The 17001-nt window shown below is 43.2% G+C and overlaps 1 protein-coding gene across 1 annotated transcript in view; it reads left to right on the top strand.

The window, feature by feature from the left end:
• Positions 1-4112: 4112 nt before the first annotated feature.
• Positions 4113-17001, top strand: part of LOC308531455 (uncharacterized protein) — a gene marked incomplete at its 5' end in the record, with an annotated part of 45305 nt that continues 32416 nt past the window's right edge. The window contains 2 exons of the mRNA XM_081108383.1: positions 4113-4251; positions 8576-8671. Of these exons, the coding sequence (XP_080964509.1) occupies positions 4113-4251; positions 8576-8671 (235 nt within the window). The remainder of the gene's footprint in view (positions 4252-8575; positions 8672-17001) is intronic.

Here is a 17001-nt window from a genome sequence, read left to right as displayed (position 1 = left end):
ATATTATAAGAAGATGCCATCACATAAAGGAAATAAAAGCTTTAAACTTATTTTTTAAAATTTTTATTTATTTTTTAATATATTTTTATTGATTAAGATATTGCATATGTGTCCTTATCCCCACGTTATCCCCTACCCCCCCGCTAAATTTTTATTTATTGATTTTATTTTTATTTTATTTTTTTTTAAATATATTTTATTGATTTTTTACAGAGAGGAAGGGAGAGAGATAGAGAGTTAGAAACATCGATGAGAGAGAAACATCGATCAGCTGCCTCCTGCACATCTCCCACTGGGGAGGTGCCCGCAACCCAGGTACATGCCCTTGACCGGAATCGAACCTGGGACCTTTCAATCCGCAAGCCGACGCTCTATCCACTGAGCCAAACCGGTTTCAGCTATTTATTGATTTTAAAGAGAGGGGAATGGGGAGGGAAAGAGAGAGAGAGAGAGAGAGAGAGAGAGAGAGAGAGAGAAAGAGAGAGAGAGAGAGAAACATTGATTTGTTATTCTACTTATTTTGGTTGATTCTTTTATGAGCCCTGACCAGGAATTGAACCTCAACCTTGGTGTATCAGGACAACGCTCTAACCAACTAAGCTACCCAGCTAGGGTCTTCTTTAAAGTTATTAAAAGGAGTTTATCTCATAAGGAATGTGTAAATTAGAATTATAATATTGATAGTAGAAATTGAAAAATTATTGTCAGCTAGCTGCATTCATCAAGGTATGAGGAGGTATTCTTATGCACTACTGGTGGCAGTAGAAATTGGTAGAAAGTCCATGAAAAAAAAAATAACTGGAAATATATAATAAACCCATCCTCTATGGAAGATGAAAGTAGATCTGTAGAGGGAATGTTCCCCCTCTCCAAGCCACAACAAATTCCCCAGAATTTATTCTACCCCACCAAGAGATTAGGTTTCTGATGTTGGTGACGGAGCAGGATTTGCCCAGTTAATTTATATCCTGGATTTATATGGGATACAGAGTGGACAAGTGCTGAAACAGTGAAAACAGATGTAGATTTAACTGAGTTATTCTGAGAGATCTAAGTCAAATATGGTTTCATATGGTTCCTTGTATCTTACCATCTCTGCCTTCTCAGGACTCTTCCCTTTCCAAAAGAAGAGCTCAAAAGAGAAGGTTCATCTCTTGCAAATCTCACAGCTATGCCTCAGGTGAGATGATGTTTCCTCTCTTTCTGAAAAACTTGTTTTCAGATTATATGAACATTTATTTCCCTATTCTTAAATTTCTCGGATATGAGGGTTGGCATCCGTGAAACTAGCCTCCAGTAGGGCCTAGATTGGGTGGCCTAGGTACAAAATTTAAGGAGTACTCTCAGAGCTGTGCATCCCTAAATTTTGCACCATAGGTACCTTGCCTGCCTCAACTTAGTTACAGCTCTGTTCCCAGTTTCTCTTATTCCAACCAGATAAATGTAAGCCTTCCCCAAGTGCACTTTCTAGTTGGAGCCAATGTTCACATATAGATTGAGTATATCATCATTATTTCTGTCTTCTCACAAAAGTTACTGCTGAAACAGAAATGTATTATCTTGATCTAAATGGGGATATGTTACTTGAATGAATCTAGTCCAGACATGGATTTGAGATCTAGGTTGTGAGGAGTAAAGGTGCAGACATGGAAAAACCTTGATCATACCCACTGACCTAGGTTTTGCAGTTATGGATAGCATTATGAGTTTGTGGTAAGATGTCCTGTTTTGTGAGGTTTTCAGGATATAGATTTATTTGCAAGCTTATCAGAAAACTGAGATTTTGCATTTCTCCTCTTTGATCCCCTATTTTCTCCATGTCTGCCAGCAATTTCTACAAACTGTGGCCTGCCAGTGAAAACATTTCTAGTATGTCAGTGCTGTTATAGATTTATTATAGTTTTTATTTCTTCTAATTTTTATATGTGGGTACAAGAGAAGGAAATGCCTATGCTAGCCCACTCTTAAAATATTCTACTTTTGAATCAAAGGTGATATAATGTCCTGTGTTCATATTGTTCTTTCAGAAGATTTATCTTCATCACCCAGTCTTTAAAATATTGGTTTTCCAAAAATGCTAATTGGTTCTCTTCTCTTCACTGTCTCTTTTTCTATATTCACAATCAAATTCACTGTAAAGGTTATACTGACCTGATTCTAGTGATTCTCAAATACCTCTCTCTCAAATACCTCTCTCTATCCTAGACCTCTATCTAGAGCAGTGGTTCTCAACTTTGGCTGCACATTAGAATCACCTGGGAATCTTTTTAAAATCCTGATTTCTGGGCCTCATCCTTTGGAAGTTCTGTTTCTTCGTTATGGGGTGGGGCCACAACATTAGTAACAAAGAAACAGAATTTCCAGAGGATGAGGCCCAGAAATCAGGATTTTAAAAAGATTCCCAGGTGATTCTAATGTGCAGCCAAGGTTGAGAACCACTGATCTAGGCAGTGGTCAGCAAACTGTGGCTCACGAGCCACATGCAGCTCTTTGGCCCCTTGAGTGTGGCTCTTCCACAAAATACCGACTTCTGCACATGGGCCACAAAGTTTCAATTGCACTGTACACACGCACCCGCACGTGGTATTTTTTTTAATATATTTTATTGATTTTTTAGAGAGAGGAAGGGAGAGAGATAGAGAGTTAGAAACATCGATGAGAGAGAAACATCGATCAGCTGCCTCCTGCACATCTCCCACTGGGGATATGCCCGCAACCCAGGTACATGCCCTTGACCGGAATCGAACCTGGGACCTTTCAGTCCGCAGGCCGACGCTCTATCCACTGAGCAAACCGGTTTCGGCCCGCACGTGGTATTTTGTGGAAAAGCCACATTCAAGGGGCCAAAGAACTGCATGTGGCTCGCAAGCCGCAGTTTGCCAACCACTGATAGAGTGTCAGAACCATATATCCAACCTCCAACAGCTATCACCACCTGTATGTTCTATAGTCACTTCAAGTACATTTTCAAGGCTGACCTCACGACCAGCTTATACTTTCTTCTGTTTCCCATTTCCATTTTTTAGTCCCAGCAGCTACCCATTTGCTTATGCAGGTAACTGAAGAGCTATGCCTATTTTTTCCATTCTACAACCAATTTATGACCAATTCTGTTGTAACTCATCATACCAATCAGTAGTCCCATGTCTAGACCACTAATAACACCTTAATCTCAGAGACATCTCTAACAATGGTTACCTTATTGTTTTTCTCACCTAACACATCTCAAGCCATCTCTAGTCTTCAAGATTATTTCCTCTAAAGTACAAAAGTTATTACATATGTGTTGACTTAATGTTTCTTCATTTTCTTTATACTCCATAAAGTAGTAGGCCCAAAGTGAAGTTTTAATTATAATGGAATGTACAAGACAGTGTATTGAAAGGAAGGAAAATACTACAGTTTGCATTCAAGAGCTCTAGTCATTAACAATGTGGATTTGCCATTAATGCCTACTGGTAATTGATAAATACTCATCTGTTGTGAGTGTGTTCTCAGTACATTTTTAAGACTACTGCTCTATTGGAAAAATACCTAATATTATTTCATAAATATACACACTGCCTATCTCCATGTACTTTTTCCTTCTTAGAGCTCAAAGACTCTTTCTTAAAAACTGTCTTTTATGTTTCCTGAATTTACTGTTTATTTTATACCCATGAATTTTAAAAGCTGATGCCCTATATTCCTACAAAACAAATGCATTGTGAACTTAAAAATTTTATGTCCTCAATGAAGCTTTGGAATACATAATGAAATTTTCCTTCACTTTGTAGCACTTTCCCTTGTTCACATTCCTATCATTGCATATGTAATATCTATTGAGTGTATAATGCAATGCCTCTCTCTTACCCTGCAACTTCTCATTATTGCAGTCAGAGTTTTATTCATTTTGGTCCACCAGGTAACCAATCACATTCAAAGAAAATAGTATGTTCTCATATATTTTTATCATGAGATAATAAGTAAATACAGGTGAATGTATTTTCAGAGAAAATGTTATGCAGTATAAAACAAAATAAGAAAGCTAGTCTGACCACTGAACATGGTCAAAGGTAGATCTCCAATATCTAGTTTTCACTAGTTGCAATCACTTTAGGATGAACTAGAGTATGCCCTTACAGGGATCAGTGTCATTCAAGGATGTGACTGTGGACTTCACCCAGGAGGAGTGGCAGCAACTGGACACTGATCAGAAGGCCCTCTACAGGGATGTCATGTTGGAAAACTATTACCACCTTATCTCTGTGGGTAAGGAGAACTCCTTGAATCTTTCAGTGCCATGCATCTCCTTTCAAGAGTTTCTGAAACTTAATAGAACTTTGAATTTCAGGGAACATAGTTGGTGAATCCCTTTGTGTTAGCAGAAAGTCTGGTATGTTCTCACTTGCTTAGTGCAGGGTGTTAACTTTGGTAAGATGTTAATGTATACCTTGTCTGCTGCCTTGAAGATATATCTTTGTCTTCCTTTAATTATTTTGAAGCCCAAGGAGATTAGGTTAAGTCTCATTTTTGAAAAATTTATTGAATTTATTGGGGTGGCATTGGTTAATACAATTATATAGGTTTTAGGTATACAATTCTATAGTACATCATCTGCATCTTATATTGTTTGTTCACCATCCCAAGTTAAGTTTTCTTCCAGCACCATTTAATCTCCCCTTTACCTTCTTCCACCTCTTCCCATCCCACTTTCCCTCTTGTAATCACCATACTGTTATCTGTGTTTTTCTTTGCTTAATCCCTTCACCTTTTTCACCCAGCCCCAAGCCCCTTTCCATCTAACAGTTGTCAGTGTGTTCTCCATATCTGTGAGTCTATTTCTATTTTGTTAGTTTATTTTGTTTGTTAGAGTCCATATATAAGTGAAATCATATGGTACTTGTCTTTCTCTGACTGGCTTATTTCACTTAGTATTATATTCTCCAGGTCCATCTATGCTGTTGCAAAAAGATAAGATTTCCTTTTTTTTTTTTTTTACAGCTGAGTAGTATTCCATTGTGTAGATATACCACAGCTTTTTTATCCAATCATCTACTGATGAACACTTGGGCTGCTTTCAGATCTTGACTATCCTATCTAATAAAAGAGAAACATGGTAATTAGACATACCTCCGCTACCCTTCCCATTGGCTAATCAGGGTGATATGCAAATTAACTGCCAGCCAAGATGGCGGCCAGCAGCCAGGCAGCTTGAAGCGAACATGAGGCTTGCTTGCTTCAGTGACACAGGACTCCAACATTCCCCGCCTGCCGCTGCCGGCCTCTGAGCTTGCAGTTTGAAACATTGTTGCAAATATAGAAGCTAAACAAAACCCCAGAAACCTGCTTTCAGCCAGCTGGGATCTCAGAGCTGGAGTTGAAACAGTGTTTCAATTATAGAACCCAAACAAACCAGATACCTGCTTTCAGCAGCCGAGGCCTAAGATCTGGAGCCAAGCCTCAGAGCTAAAGCTGGCCCAGAATAAAAAAGAAAAAAGAAAAAAAGGAGTGGTTGGGAGCTTTAGTCACCCGCCAGCCTGAAAACAGCCCTCAGCCCCTCACCCAGACTGGCCAGGCACTCCAGTGGGGACCCCCACCGTGAAGGGTGTGTGACCAGCTGCAAACAGCCATCATCCCCTCATTCAGGCTGGCCGGGCACCCCAGTGGGGACCCCCACCCTGATCCAGGACACCCTTCAGGGCAAACCAGCCGCCCCCAACCTGTGCACCAGGCCTCTATCCTATATAGTAAAAGGATAATATGCCTCCCAGCACCGGGATCAGCAGAGCCGCGAGGCCTCCCAGCACTGGGATCAGCATGACAGGGGGCAGCTCCCAAACCCCCTGATCGCCCTGCGGCTCTGAGTGTGACAGGGGGCGGGGCCACAACCTCCCTATTCGCCCTGCTCTGTTCGTGACAGGGGAAGGCACCCCAACCCCCTGATCAGCCCTGCTCTGTGCCTGATAGGGGGGAGCTCCCCAACCCCCTGATCGCCCTGCGGCTCTGTGTGTGACAGGGTGTAGCACCCCAAACCCCTGATCAGCCCTGCTCTGTGTGTGACCGGGTAGAGCCATAACCTCCCCATCGGCCCTTCCCTGTGTGTGACAGTGGCAGCGCCCCAACCCCCTGGTCCGCCCTGCTCTGTGTGTGACAGGGGGCGGTGCCCCAACTCCCCTATCGGCCCTACTCTGTGAGTGATAGGGGGGAGCTCCTCAACCCCCTGATCAGCCCTGCTCTGTGCGTGACAGGGGGGAGCTCCCCAACCCCCTGATCGACCCTGCTCTGTGAGTGACAGGGTACGGAGCCCCAACCCCCCTGATGGGCCCTGCTCTGTGAGTGACAGGGGGCAGCGCCCCAACCCCGATTGGCCCTGCTCTGTGCATGACAGGGGTGGCGCCGCAACCTCCCCATTGACCCTGCCTTGAGTGTGACGGGGCGGTGCCCCAACCCCCAATCAGCCCTACTCTGAGCGTGACTGAGGGTGGCATCGCAACCTCCCGATCCACCCTGCTCTGTGCATGACGGGGTGGCACCCCAACTCCCCAATCAGCCCTGCTCTGAGCCCGACCAGGGGCTGCACCTAGGGATTGGGTCTGCCCTCTGCCACCTGGGAGCAGACCTAAGCCAGCAGGTCATTATCTCCCGAGGGGTCGCAGACTGCGAAAGGGCACAGGCTGGGCTGAGGGACCCTGCCCCCTCCCCCCGAGTGCACAAATTTTTGTGCACTGGGCCTCTAGTCTACACTAATCAAAGAGAAACATGCAAATTGGTCATCACTCTGCTACGCCCACCAGCCAATCAGAGCGAGTATGCAAATTAACCCAACAAAGATGGCAGTGGCCATGGAGTTGGAGTGAGCACGAGACTTGTGTTGCCCCTGGCGACAGAGGAAGCCAAGCTTCCTGCCCGCCCTGGCTGCTGCTGAAGGAGAAGCCTGGCAATCCAGGCTTCCAGCTGGCCCTGGCCTACACTCAAGGAGGTGCTGGGGGCCTGGGTCGCCAGGGGGCGTGGACAGCCTGAAAACAGCCCTCAGCCCCTCACCTAGGCTGGCCAGGCACCCCAGTGGGTCCCCCACCCTGAAGGGGCTGTGGCCAGCCTGAAAACCGCCCTCAGCACCTTACCCAGGCTCGCCACGCCCCCCCAATGGGGACCCTCACCCCATGGGGGCATGGCTGGCCTGCAAACCACCACAACAAGCCCCTCGCCCATGCCGCCTCACGCCCTAAGGGAACCCCCACCCTGATCCGGGACACCCTTCAGCACAAACCAGCCGGCCCCCACCTGTGCACCAGGCCTCTATACTAATAAAAGGGTAATGTGCTAATTAGACTGGGAGACCTTCCAGGAGACCTTCCGGACGTTCTTCTGGACAAAGCCATGGTGGCGGGGCCGAGGTAGAGGCGGTTAGAGGCCAAGAGGGGAGGGCAGTTGTGGGTGATCAGGCCAGGATGTGACGGCTGTTGTGGGTGATCAGGCTGGTGGGAGGGGCCGTTGTGGGTGATCAGGCCAGCAGGGGAGGCAGTTGCGGTGAGCAGATCAGCAGGGGGGCCAGTTGGGGTGAGCAGGACTGTGCGGGGGCAGTTTGCAGTGAGCAGGCCATTGGGGGGACAGTTGGGGGTGAGCAGGCCGGCAGGGGGGCCAGTTGGGGGCAAGCACGCTGGCACAGGGGTCTTTTGGGGGTGATCAGGCTGGCGGAGGGGGGGCATTTAGGGGCAAGCAGGCCTGCGGCGGTGGCAGTTGGGGGCAAGCAGGCCGGCAGGCAGAGTGGTTAGGGGCAATCAGGCAGGCAGGCAGGTGAGCGGTTAGGAGCCAGCAGTCCCAGATTGTGAGAGGGATGTCTAACTGCTGGTTTAGGCCCAATCCCTGTAAACTGGCAGTAGGACATCCTTCGAGGAGTCCCAGATTGAAGAGGGTGCAGGCCGGGCTGAGGGACACCCCCCCCCCCCATGTACGAATTTTGTGCACCAGGCCACTAGTCCTATATAATAAAAGGCTAATATGCAAATTGATCAAATGGCGGAATGACCCATCGCTTTGACACACACTGACCATGAGGGGGCAGATGCTCAACGCAGGAGTTGCCCCCTCGTGGTCATTGCACTCCCACAGGGGGAGCTCCACTCAGCCAGAAGCTGGGCTCACGGCTAGGGAGTGCAGTGGCGGTGGCGGGACCCTCTCCCGCCTCCACAGCAGTGCTAAGGATGTTCGACTGACTGCTTAGGCCTGCTCCTGAGTAGGCCTAAGCCGTCAGTCAGACATCCTGAGGGCTCCCAGACTGCAAGAGGGCACAGGCCAGGCTAAGGGACCCCCCTGAGTAGACAAATTTTGTGCGCTGGGCCTCTAGTTATAAATAATGCTGCTATAAACATAGGGGTGCATATATATTCCTTTGAATTAGTGTTTCAGATTTCTTTGGATATATTCCCAGAAGTGGAATTGCTGGATCATAAGGCAGGAATTATGCTAACTGATATCAAACTATACTACAAAGATACAGTAATCAAAACAGCATGGTACTGGCATAAAAACAGATATATAGATTAATGGAACAGAATAAAAAGCCTGGAAATATGTCTCATTTTTTTATTATCAGGGTTTCACATGACTAAACCTGATATGATCCGCAAGTTGGAAGAAGGAAAAGAACTATGGACAACAGAGAGAATTTTTTCAAGTCAGAGTTATTTAGGTGAGTCTATACAGATAAAGACCAGTGAACTCAGGCAGTTGACATCTTTGAATGTTTTTAGGGATATATATGTTTTTTAATTGTGGTAAAATACATAAAATTTACCATCTGAACTATTTTTAAGCATATAGTTCAGTGGCATTAATGCAATTATTACTATCATCTATCTCCAGAAATATTTTCATCTTGCAGAACTGAAACTCTGTACTCATTAAACAATAACTCCCATTTCCCCCTCCCCTTTGGCTCTGGCAACCACCATTCTACTTTCTATCTCTGTGCATCTGACTACTTGTAGGTACTTCATGTAACAGAAATCATATGGTATGTGTCCTTTTTTGAGACTGACTTATTTAATTTAATATAATGTCTTCAAGGTTCACCCATGTTGTAGTATGTATGTCCTTTTGAAGGCTGAATAATATTCCTTTGTATGTACATACCACAATTTGCTTATCCATTCATCTGTCAGTGCTCACTTGGATGGCTTCCACCTTTTGGCTTCTGTGAATAATACTGCTACAAAAGTGGGTGTACACGTATCTATTTGAGTCACTGTTTTCAGTTCTCTTGGGTATAAAACCAGAATAGAGTTTCTGGATTATACAGTAATTCTGTTTAATTTTTTGAGGAACTGCCATGCTGTTTTCCATAGTGGCTACACAACTAAACATTCCCACCAGCAATGTATAAGGGTTCCAGTTTCTCCACATCTTCACCAACACCTATAATTTTCTGGTGTTTTTGATAGTAGCCATCTTCCTAAGGCTGGAGATCTTTGAAGAGCCTATACATGATTGCCTTCCATAGCTCTATAGTCTAAATTTAGTTTGAATATCATTCCCCTTGTAAGTGCTTTCTTTGTTGCCTTAGTGCATACAGATATTAGTTGTTATTATCTTACCAAGAATTCACTCCATGTTTGTAGGTATAAAGTACATAGAGATCTTAAGTGTTAAGCTCTTTGAGTTCTGACAGAAATAAAAGCCATGTATCTCATGCCCCAGTCAAAATAAAGGACACTTCCATTAGCCTATTATATTCCATCAAGCCTCTTTTTTTTTTTAATATTTTTTATTGATTAAGATATTACATATGTGTACCCTCTACCCCCCCTCTCCCCGCTCACCCCCTCACCCCCCCGTTGTCCGTGTCCATTGGTTAGGCCTATATGCTTGCATATAAGTCCTTTGGTTGATCTTTCCCCCTTGCCCCCACCCTCCCCTACCTTCCCTCCAAGGCCCGACAGTCCAATCAATGCCTCTCCGTCTCTGGATCAGTCCTTGTTCATCAGTTTATGTTGTTCATTATATTCCACAAATAAGTGAGATCTTGTGGTATTTATCCGCTCTCCAGTTCCATCCATGCTGTGGCAAATGGTAAGAGTTCCTTTTTCTTCTTCCTCTTCTTAAAGAATACCTTTCAGCATTTCATATAATGCTGGTTTGGTGGTGATGAACTCCTTTAGCTTTTTCTTATCCGTGAAGCTCTTTATCTGACCTTCCATTCTGAATGATAGCTTTGCTGGATAAAGTAATCTTGGTTGCAGGTTCTTGCTATTCATCTCTTTGAATATTTCTTGCCACTCTCTTCTGGCCTGCATGGTTTCTGTTGAGAAATCAGCTGACAGTCGGATGGGTACTCCCTTGTAGGTAACTGACTGTCTTTCTCTTGCTGCTTTTAAGATTCTCTCTTTATCTTTTGCTCTTGGCATTTTAATTATGATGTGTCTTGGTGTGGTCCTCTTTGGATTCCTTTTGTTTGGGGTTCTCTGCGCTTCCTGGACTTGTAAGTCCATTTCTTTCACCAGGTGGGGGAAGTTTTCTGTCATTATTTCTTCAAAAAGGTTTTCAATATCTTGCCCTCTCTCTCCTTCTGGTACCCCTATAATTCTGATGTTGGTACGCTTGAAGTTGTCCCAGAGGTTCCTTACACTATCTTCATATTTTTTGAATCTCTTTTCTTTTTTCTTTTTCGGTTGGGTATTTTTTGTTTCTTTGCATTTCAAATCTTTGACTTGATTCTTGGGATCCTCTTGTCTGCTGTTGGAGCTCTGTAAAGTATTCTTTATTTCAGTCAGTGTATGCATAATTTCTAATTGGTCCTTTTTCATGACCTCCATGGTCTCACCATACTCCTTGAGGGATTCATTAAATTTATCGGCGGTTTCCATAAAATTCTTGACAAACCTTATAAACGTGGCCTTGAACTCTATATCCAGTCGTCTGGCCTCCTCCGTTTCTGCCAATTGTGACCTGTTTCTTTGTCTCCGCATTTTGGCTGCTTCCCTGTGTTGATAGAGTGGCCTGCGCGCCAGGTGTCCTGTAGGGCCCAGTGGCTCAGCCTCCCCAGTTACCTGGGGTGGACACTCTTGGTGCACTCTTGGTGCCTCGCTTGTTGTAGGATCACTGGGAGGAATTGACCTCCAGGCCAATTGGCTGTGGGAAGCAGCTGTGTCTGAAGTGGGAGAATGGTCCCCCTCTGACCACTGGGTACAGTGGCTCCTGGATCTAAGGAGGTGCTAATTCAGCCCCTGCCTGAGGCCACACAGCAGGAACTACGAAGAGGCTCAGCTGTGAAGCAATGCAAGCCGCTGAGGGGCCTTGGGCCTTCTCTTGGAAGTTCCGGGTCTGGCTGGCCCGGCTGCAGTTAGGTAATTATCAGGTTGCAAAGTTCTGGGGCATTCACATGCAAAAGCCTCTGCCGCAGCCCGGGTGGGGCGGGGTCTCAGGGAGTCAAAGGGCGTAGAAAGAAGCAATGGCTGATTCTCCGCGCCCGGAGTCGCGCGTCTCAGTGTCCCGGCAATGGCTGCAAGCACCTCCGAGGGAAATCTGCCCCCAAGTTCGCCCGCTGCCGCCTGAGAGAGCAGCCTCTCCCCGTATGAGACCTGGGTCCCCAGAGACTTTCGGAGCCGGAGATCAGAGCAGTCGGGAGCTTGTGATTCAAAAAGACAGCCACGTCCTCAGGTGCCACCCCCTTTCCGCGCGCGAGCCGCCGCCGTACCTCTGCACTCAGCCTCCGCAGCTCCTCTGGCTCTCAGCGTGCTTTTCTTTTCTTTTCTTCTAGTTGTAGAAATTACACTCAGCCAGCCTTCCTGTTGTTTTGGACGATGTTTGCTCCGTCCTTTGGGCTAATTTTCAATTGTTGTGTGGGGCGACTATTTCCCGGTGTTTATCTATGCCGCCATCTTAGTTTCTCTCCCCATCAAGCCTCTTCCAAGTCAGTCCCTCCCACTAGGACAATCACAGTTGTGATTTCTACCAGCATAAGTTAGTTTTGTCTATTCTAGATCTTTTTCATGTATACTTTCTTTCACTCTGCTTAATGTCTGAGAGATTTATACACATTTTTGCATGTATAAGTAGTTTATTTTAATAGTAGAATAGTATTCAATTATATGAATTCACCAGTTTATTTATGTCTCTCTTAATAATAGACATTTGAAATGTTCCAGTTTGGGGCTATTGTGAATAAATTACTGTGAACATACTCTAATGCACTTTTATGGACATGTATATGCTTCTCAGTAGAAACCTAGCAGTTGATATTGTTCATTCAAAAGGCAGTATCAATTTTACTTTTTTAAGAAACAGTCAGTTTTTAAAAGTTACTACACCATTTTAAAGTTTTACCAGCAATATATGAGAATTTTGATTGTTATCAATATTTTCATTATGGTCATTCTGAAAGATATGGAAGTATATTTTTGCAGTCAGTTTATTTTGAAAACCTTTTCAAGTGCTTTTAATATCTTCTTTAGAGGTGCCTATTTAAATGTTTTACCCATTTCTTATTGGATAATATATTTTTACCTTGAATAATAGGAATTTTTTTATGTAGTCTGGATAGAAGTATTTTGTTTGTTATAGGTATTGCAAAAATTCCTCTAGTCTGAGGCTTGCCTATTCATTTTAATGGTGTCTTTCAATGAGCATAAGTTTTTAACTTTGATGAAGTCCAGTTTATTATTATTTCATTTATAATTATTTCTTTGACCTATCAAACAAATATTTGTCTTCTCCGGGGTTGTGAAGATAGTTCTCTGTATTTTCTTTTAGAAATGTTAGTTCTGTGGCCCACCTCATGTTAGGAGTTTTTTATAATGTAAAGTAAGGGTAGATAATCTGTTTTCTTTCATATGGATATCAATTTGTCTCATCACTTGGTGAATGAAATTGCTCTGTTAATCTTATCATAAATTGTTTGTGTCAGTCTATTTTTAGACTATTCTTTCCTTTGATATGTTTTAAATCCTATTATCAATGCCATGTGGTCTTTGATTATTTTAGCTTTATTATACATCTTTGTTAAAAATATGTTTTTATTGATTTCAGAGAGGAAGGGAGAGGGAGAGAGAAATAGAAACATCAGTGATGAGGGAGAATCATTAATCAGCTGCCTCCTGCATGCCCCCTACTGGGAATAGAGCCTGAAACCCGGGCATGTACCCTGACCAGGAATTGAACCATGATTTCCTGGTTCATGGATTGGCGCTCAGCCAAGCTATAATAAGTCTTGAAGTCAGAGTAAGTCCTCTAAATTTCTTCTTTTTAAAAATGTTTTGGCTATTCTAGGTCATTTTCTTTTTAAAATACATTTTAAAATCAATTTGTAGATTCCTTTAAATAAATGTGCTAAGATTTTTATTGATGAAAACTAACATTATAGCAATATTGTCTTTCAGTCCATCATTATACCTTTCCATTTGAGTTACTTCTCTAATTCTTGTACAGTGGTTTATTATTTTTAGTGTATTAGTCTTTTGTATATTTCATTAAGTTTATCTCAAAGCTTTTAATATTTTTTTAAAATTTTATTGTTTATTTTTCAATTACAGTTGACAAACAATATTATATTCATTTCAGGTGTACAAGATTAGACATTTATATAAAGTACAAAGGAATCAACCTGTTAAGTCTAGTACCCATTTGACATAATGTAAAGTTATTATAATATTACTTATTCTTAAAATAAAAATATTATTTATTTGTATTACTTAATAATATTTTATTTTTAAATTATAGTTGGCATTCAATATTACATTAGTTTCAGGTGTACAACATAGTGATTAGACATTTATATAACTTACAAAGCGACCTTCCCAATAAATCTAGTACCCATCTGACACTATACATAGTTATAACAGTATTAATTACTACATTCCCTAAGCTGTACCATATATCCCCATGACTATTTTGTAACTATCAATTTGTACTTCTTTTTAATAAATCTTTATTGTTCAGATTATTACAGTTGTTCCTCTTTATTCCCCCCATAGCTCCCCTCAACCTGGTTCCCACCCCACCCTCTGTCCCTATCCCTCTCCCCCACTGTCCTCATCCATAGGTGTACGATTTTTGTCCAGTCTCTTCCCGCACCCCCACACTCCTTTCCCCTGGATTCTATTATATTCACCAATTTATGCCCCTGATTCTATTATATTCACCAGTTTACTCTGTTCATCAGATTTTTTATTCACTTGATTTTTAGATTCACTTGTTGATAGATATGTATTTGTTGTTCATAATTTTTATCTTTACCTTTTTCTTCTTCTTCCTCTTCTTAAAGAATACCTTTCAGCATTTCATATAATACTGGTTTGGTGGTGATGAACTCCTTTAGCTTTTTCTTTTCTGTGAAACTCTTTATCTGACCTTCAATTTTAAATGATAGCTTTGCTGGATAGAGTAATCTTGGTTGTAGGTTCTTGCTATTCATCACTTTGAATATTTCTTGCCACGCCCTTTTGGCCTGCATAGTTTCTGTTGAGAAATCAGCTGACAGTCGTATGGGTACCCCCCTGTAAGTAACTAACTGTTTTTCTCTTGCTGATTTTAAGATTCTCTCTTTGTATTTTGCTCTTGGCATTTTAATTATGTTGTGTCTTGGTGTGGTCCTCTTTGGATTTCTTTTGTTCGGGGTTCTCTGCATTTCCTGGACTTGTAAGTCTATTTCTTTCATCAGGTAGGGGAAGTTTTCTGTCATTATTTCTCCAAATAGGTTTTCAATATCTTGCGCTCTCTCTTTTTCTGGCACCCCCATAATTCGGATGTTGGTACGTTTGAAGTTGTCCCAGAGGCTCCTTACACTATCTTCATATTTTTGGATTCATTTTCTTTTTGCTTTTCTGGTTGGGTGTTTTTTGCTTCTTCATATTTCAAATCTTTGACTTGATTCTTGCAGTCCTCTAGTCTGCTGTTGGATCTCTGTATAATATTCTTTATTTCAGTCAGTGTATGCTTAATTTCTAGTTGGTACTTTTTCATATCCTCGAGGGTCTCACTACATTTATCGGCGGTTTCTAGAAAATACTTGAAAAACCTTATAACCGTGGTTTTGAACTCTATATCCAGTAGTTTGCTTTCTTCCATTTCTTTCATTTGTGACATGTTTCTTTGTCTCCGCATTTTTTATGCTTCCCTGTGTTGATAGAGTGGCTTTCTGTGCTAGGTGTCCTATAGTGCCCAGTGGCTCAGCCTCCCCAATTACCTGAGGTGGGCACTCTTGGTGCAACCCTTTGTGGGCTTTGTGCACAGTCTTGTTGTATTTAAGCCTTGATTGTTGTTGGTATCACTGGGAGGAATTGACCTCCAGGCCAATTGGCTGTGAGAATCAGCTGTGTCTATGGTGGGAGAACTTCTGTGCTGGAGACACCCTTCTGGGGCAAGACTTGCTTCAGTGGGGCTTTGGTGCTCACTGAGTCTGCCCCCTGAGTGTGTCCCTTATGGATCTGAGGAATTGTAATCTGGATGGTCCCATTCTGACCACTGGGTTACACTGGCTCTTGAATCTCTAAGGAGGTGCTAATTTAGCCTCTGCCTGAGGCTACCCAGCAGGAGCTATGGAGAGATCTGCAGATTGCTCTTCCTTGTTTGGGATTTGGAGGTGCCCAGATGAGGCCCAGCTGTGAAGCAAAGCAAGCTGTTGTGGGGCCTTGGGCCTTCTTTTGGATGTTCTGGGTCTCTCTGACCCAGGTGCCATATGTTAGGTAATTTTAGATTGCAAAGGGCCAGGCCATTCGTATACAAAAGCCTCTGCACACAGCTTGGGTGGGGCGGGGGTCTCAGGGAATCAACAGGGCGAAACAAACATGTCTGGCTGATCCTCAGCCCTGTCCTAAGAGGCCCCGGGTCTCAGTCTCCCACGGTAATCACTGAAAGCATCTCTGAGAGAAAGCCACCCTCGAGTTCCGCCCACTGCCAGACAGTTCAGTTTCTCTCCGTATGAGTCTGGGTCCCCAGAGACTCACCCAGAACTGGAGTTCAGAGCAGTTGAGAGCTTGTGACTCCCTCCTGGTTGAAAAAGACAACCGCGTCCTCAGTTGCCAGCCCTTTCCACGTGCGCCTCTGTACCTCTGCACTTTACTTCCTCACCTCCTCTGAGTCTCACTGTGCTTTTCTCTTTCCTTCTAGTTGTAGAATTTCCACTCAGCCAGCCTTCCTGTGGTTCTGGATGATGTCTGTTTTGTCTTTTAGTTGTATTTTGAAGCGGTTGTGCAAGGCAGCAATTTCAGGTGTTTACCTATGCCACCATCTTGGTTTCTCTCTCTCTTTCTCTCTCTCTCTCTCTTTTTTTTTTTTTTTGTTAATCCTCACCCGAGGATATTTTTCCATTGATTTTTTTTTTTGAGAGAGTGCAAGACAGGGAAAGACAGAGAGAAACATCCACGTGAGAGAAACACATTAATTGGTTCCCTGCTGCATGCACCCTGACTAGGGCCCGGGTCAGGGAGTAGCCTGCAACCACAGTACTTGCCCTTGACTGGAATTGAACCCGAAACCCTTGGGTCCACAGGCCAACGCTCTATCCATTGAGCAAAACTGGCTAGGGCTGTACTTCTTTTTAAAAAAATATATTTTCATTGATGTCAGAGAGGAAGAGAGAGAGAGAAATAGATTACATCTTAATCCCTTCCCCTTTTTCACCCATCCACCAACTCCCCTCTCCCTGGCAACCATCAATCTGTTCTCTGTGCCTATAAGTCTGTTTTGTTTATTCCTTTGTTTTTAAAAATCTACATGTTCAAGTAAATCATTTGGTGTTTGTCTTTTCTCTGTCTGACTTATTTCACATAGCATAATCCCCTCTAGGTCCATCCATATCGTTCCAGATGGCATGATTCTATTCTTTTATATGGCCAAGTTATATTTCATTAAATTAGGTACCACTTTTTAAAATACATTTATCTATTGATGGACACTTAGGTTGCTTCCATATCTTGGCTATCTATATATATAAAAGGCTAATATGCAAAGTGCCCCCTCGGGAGTTCAACTGGGAGATTGCTCGCTTACTATGATGTGCGCTGACCACTAGGGGGCAGTGCAGAA

This window comes from Myotis nattereri (assembly GCF_964212035.1).
Source record: "Myotis nattereri genome assembly, chromosome: 15".
In the NCBI taxonomy this organism is placed as follows: Eukaryota; Metazoa; Chordata; class Mammalia; order Chiroptera; family Vespertilionidae; genus Myotis; species Myotis nattereri.
This window is presented reverse-complemented; position numbering and strand designations above follow the sequence as displayed.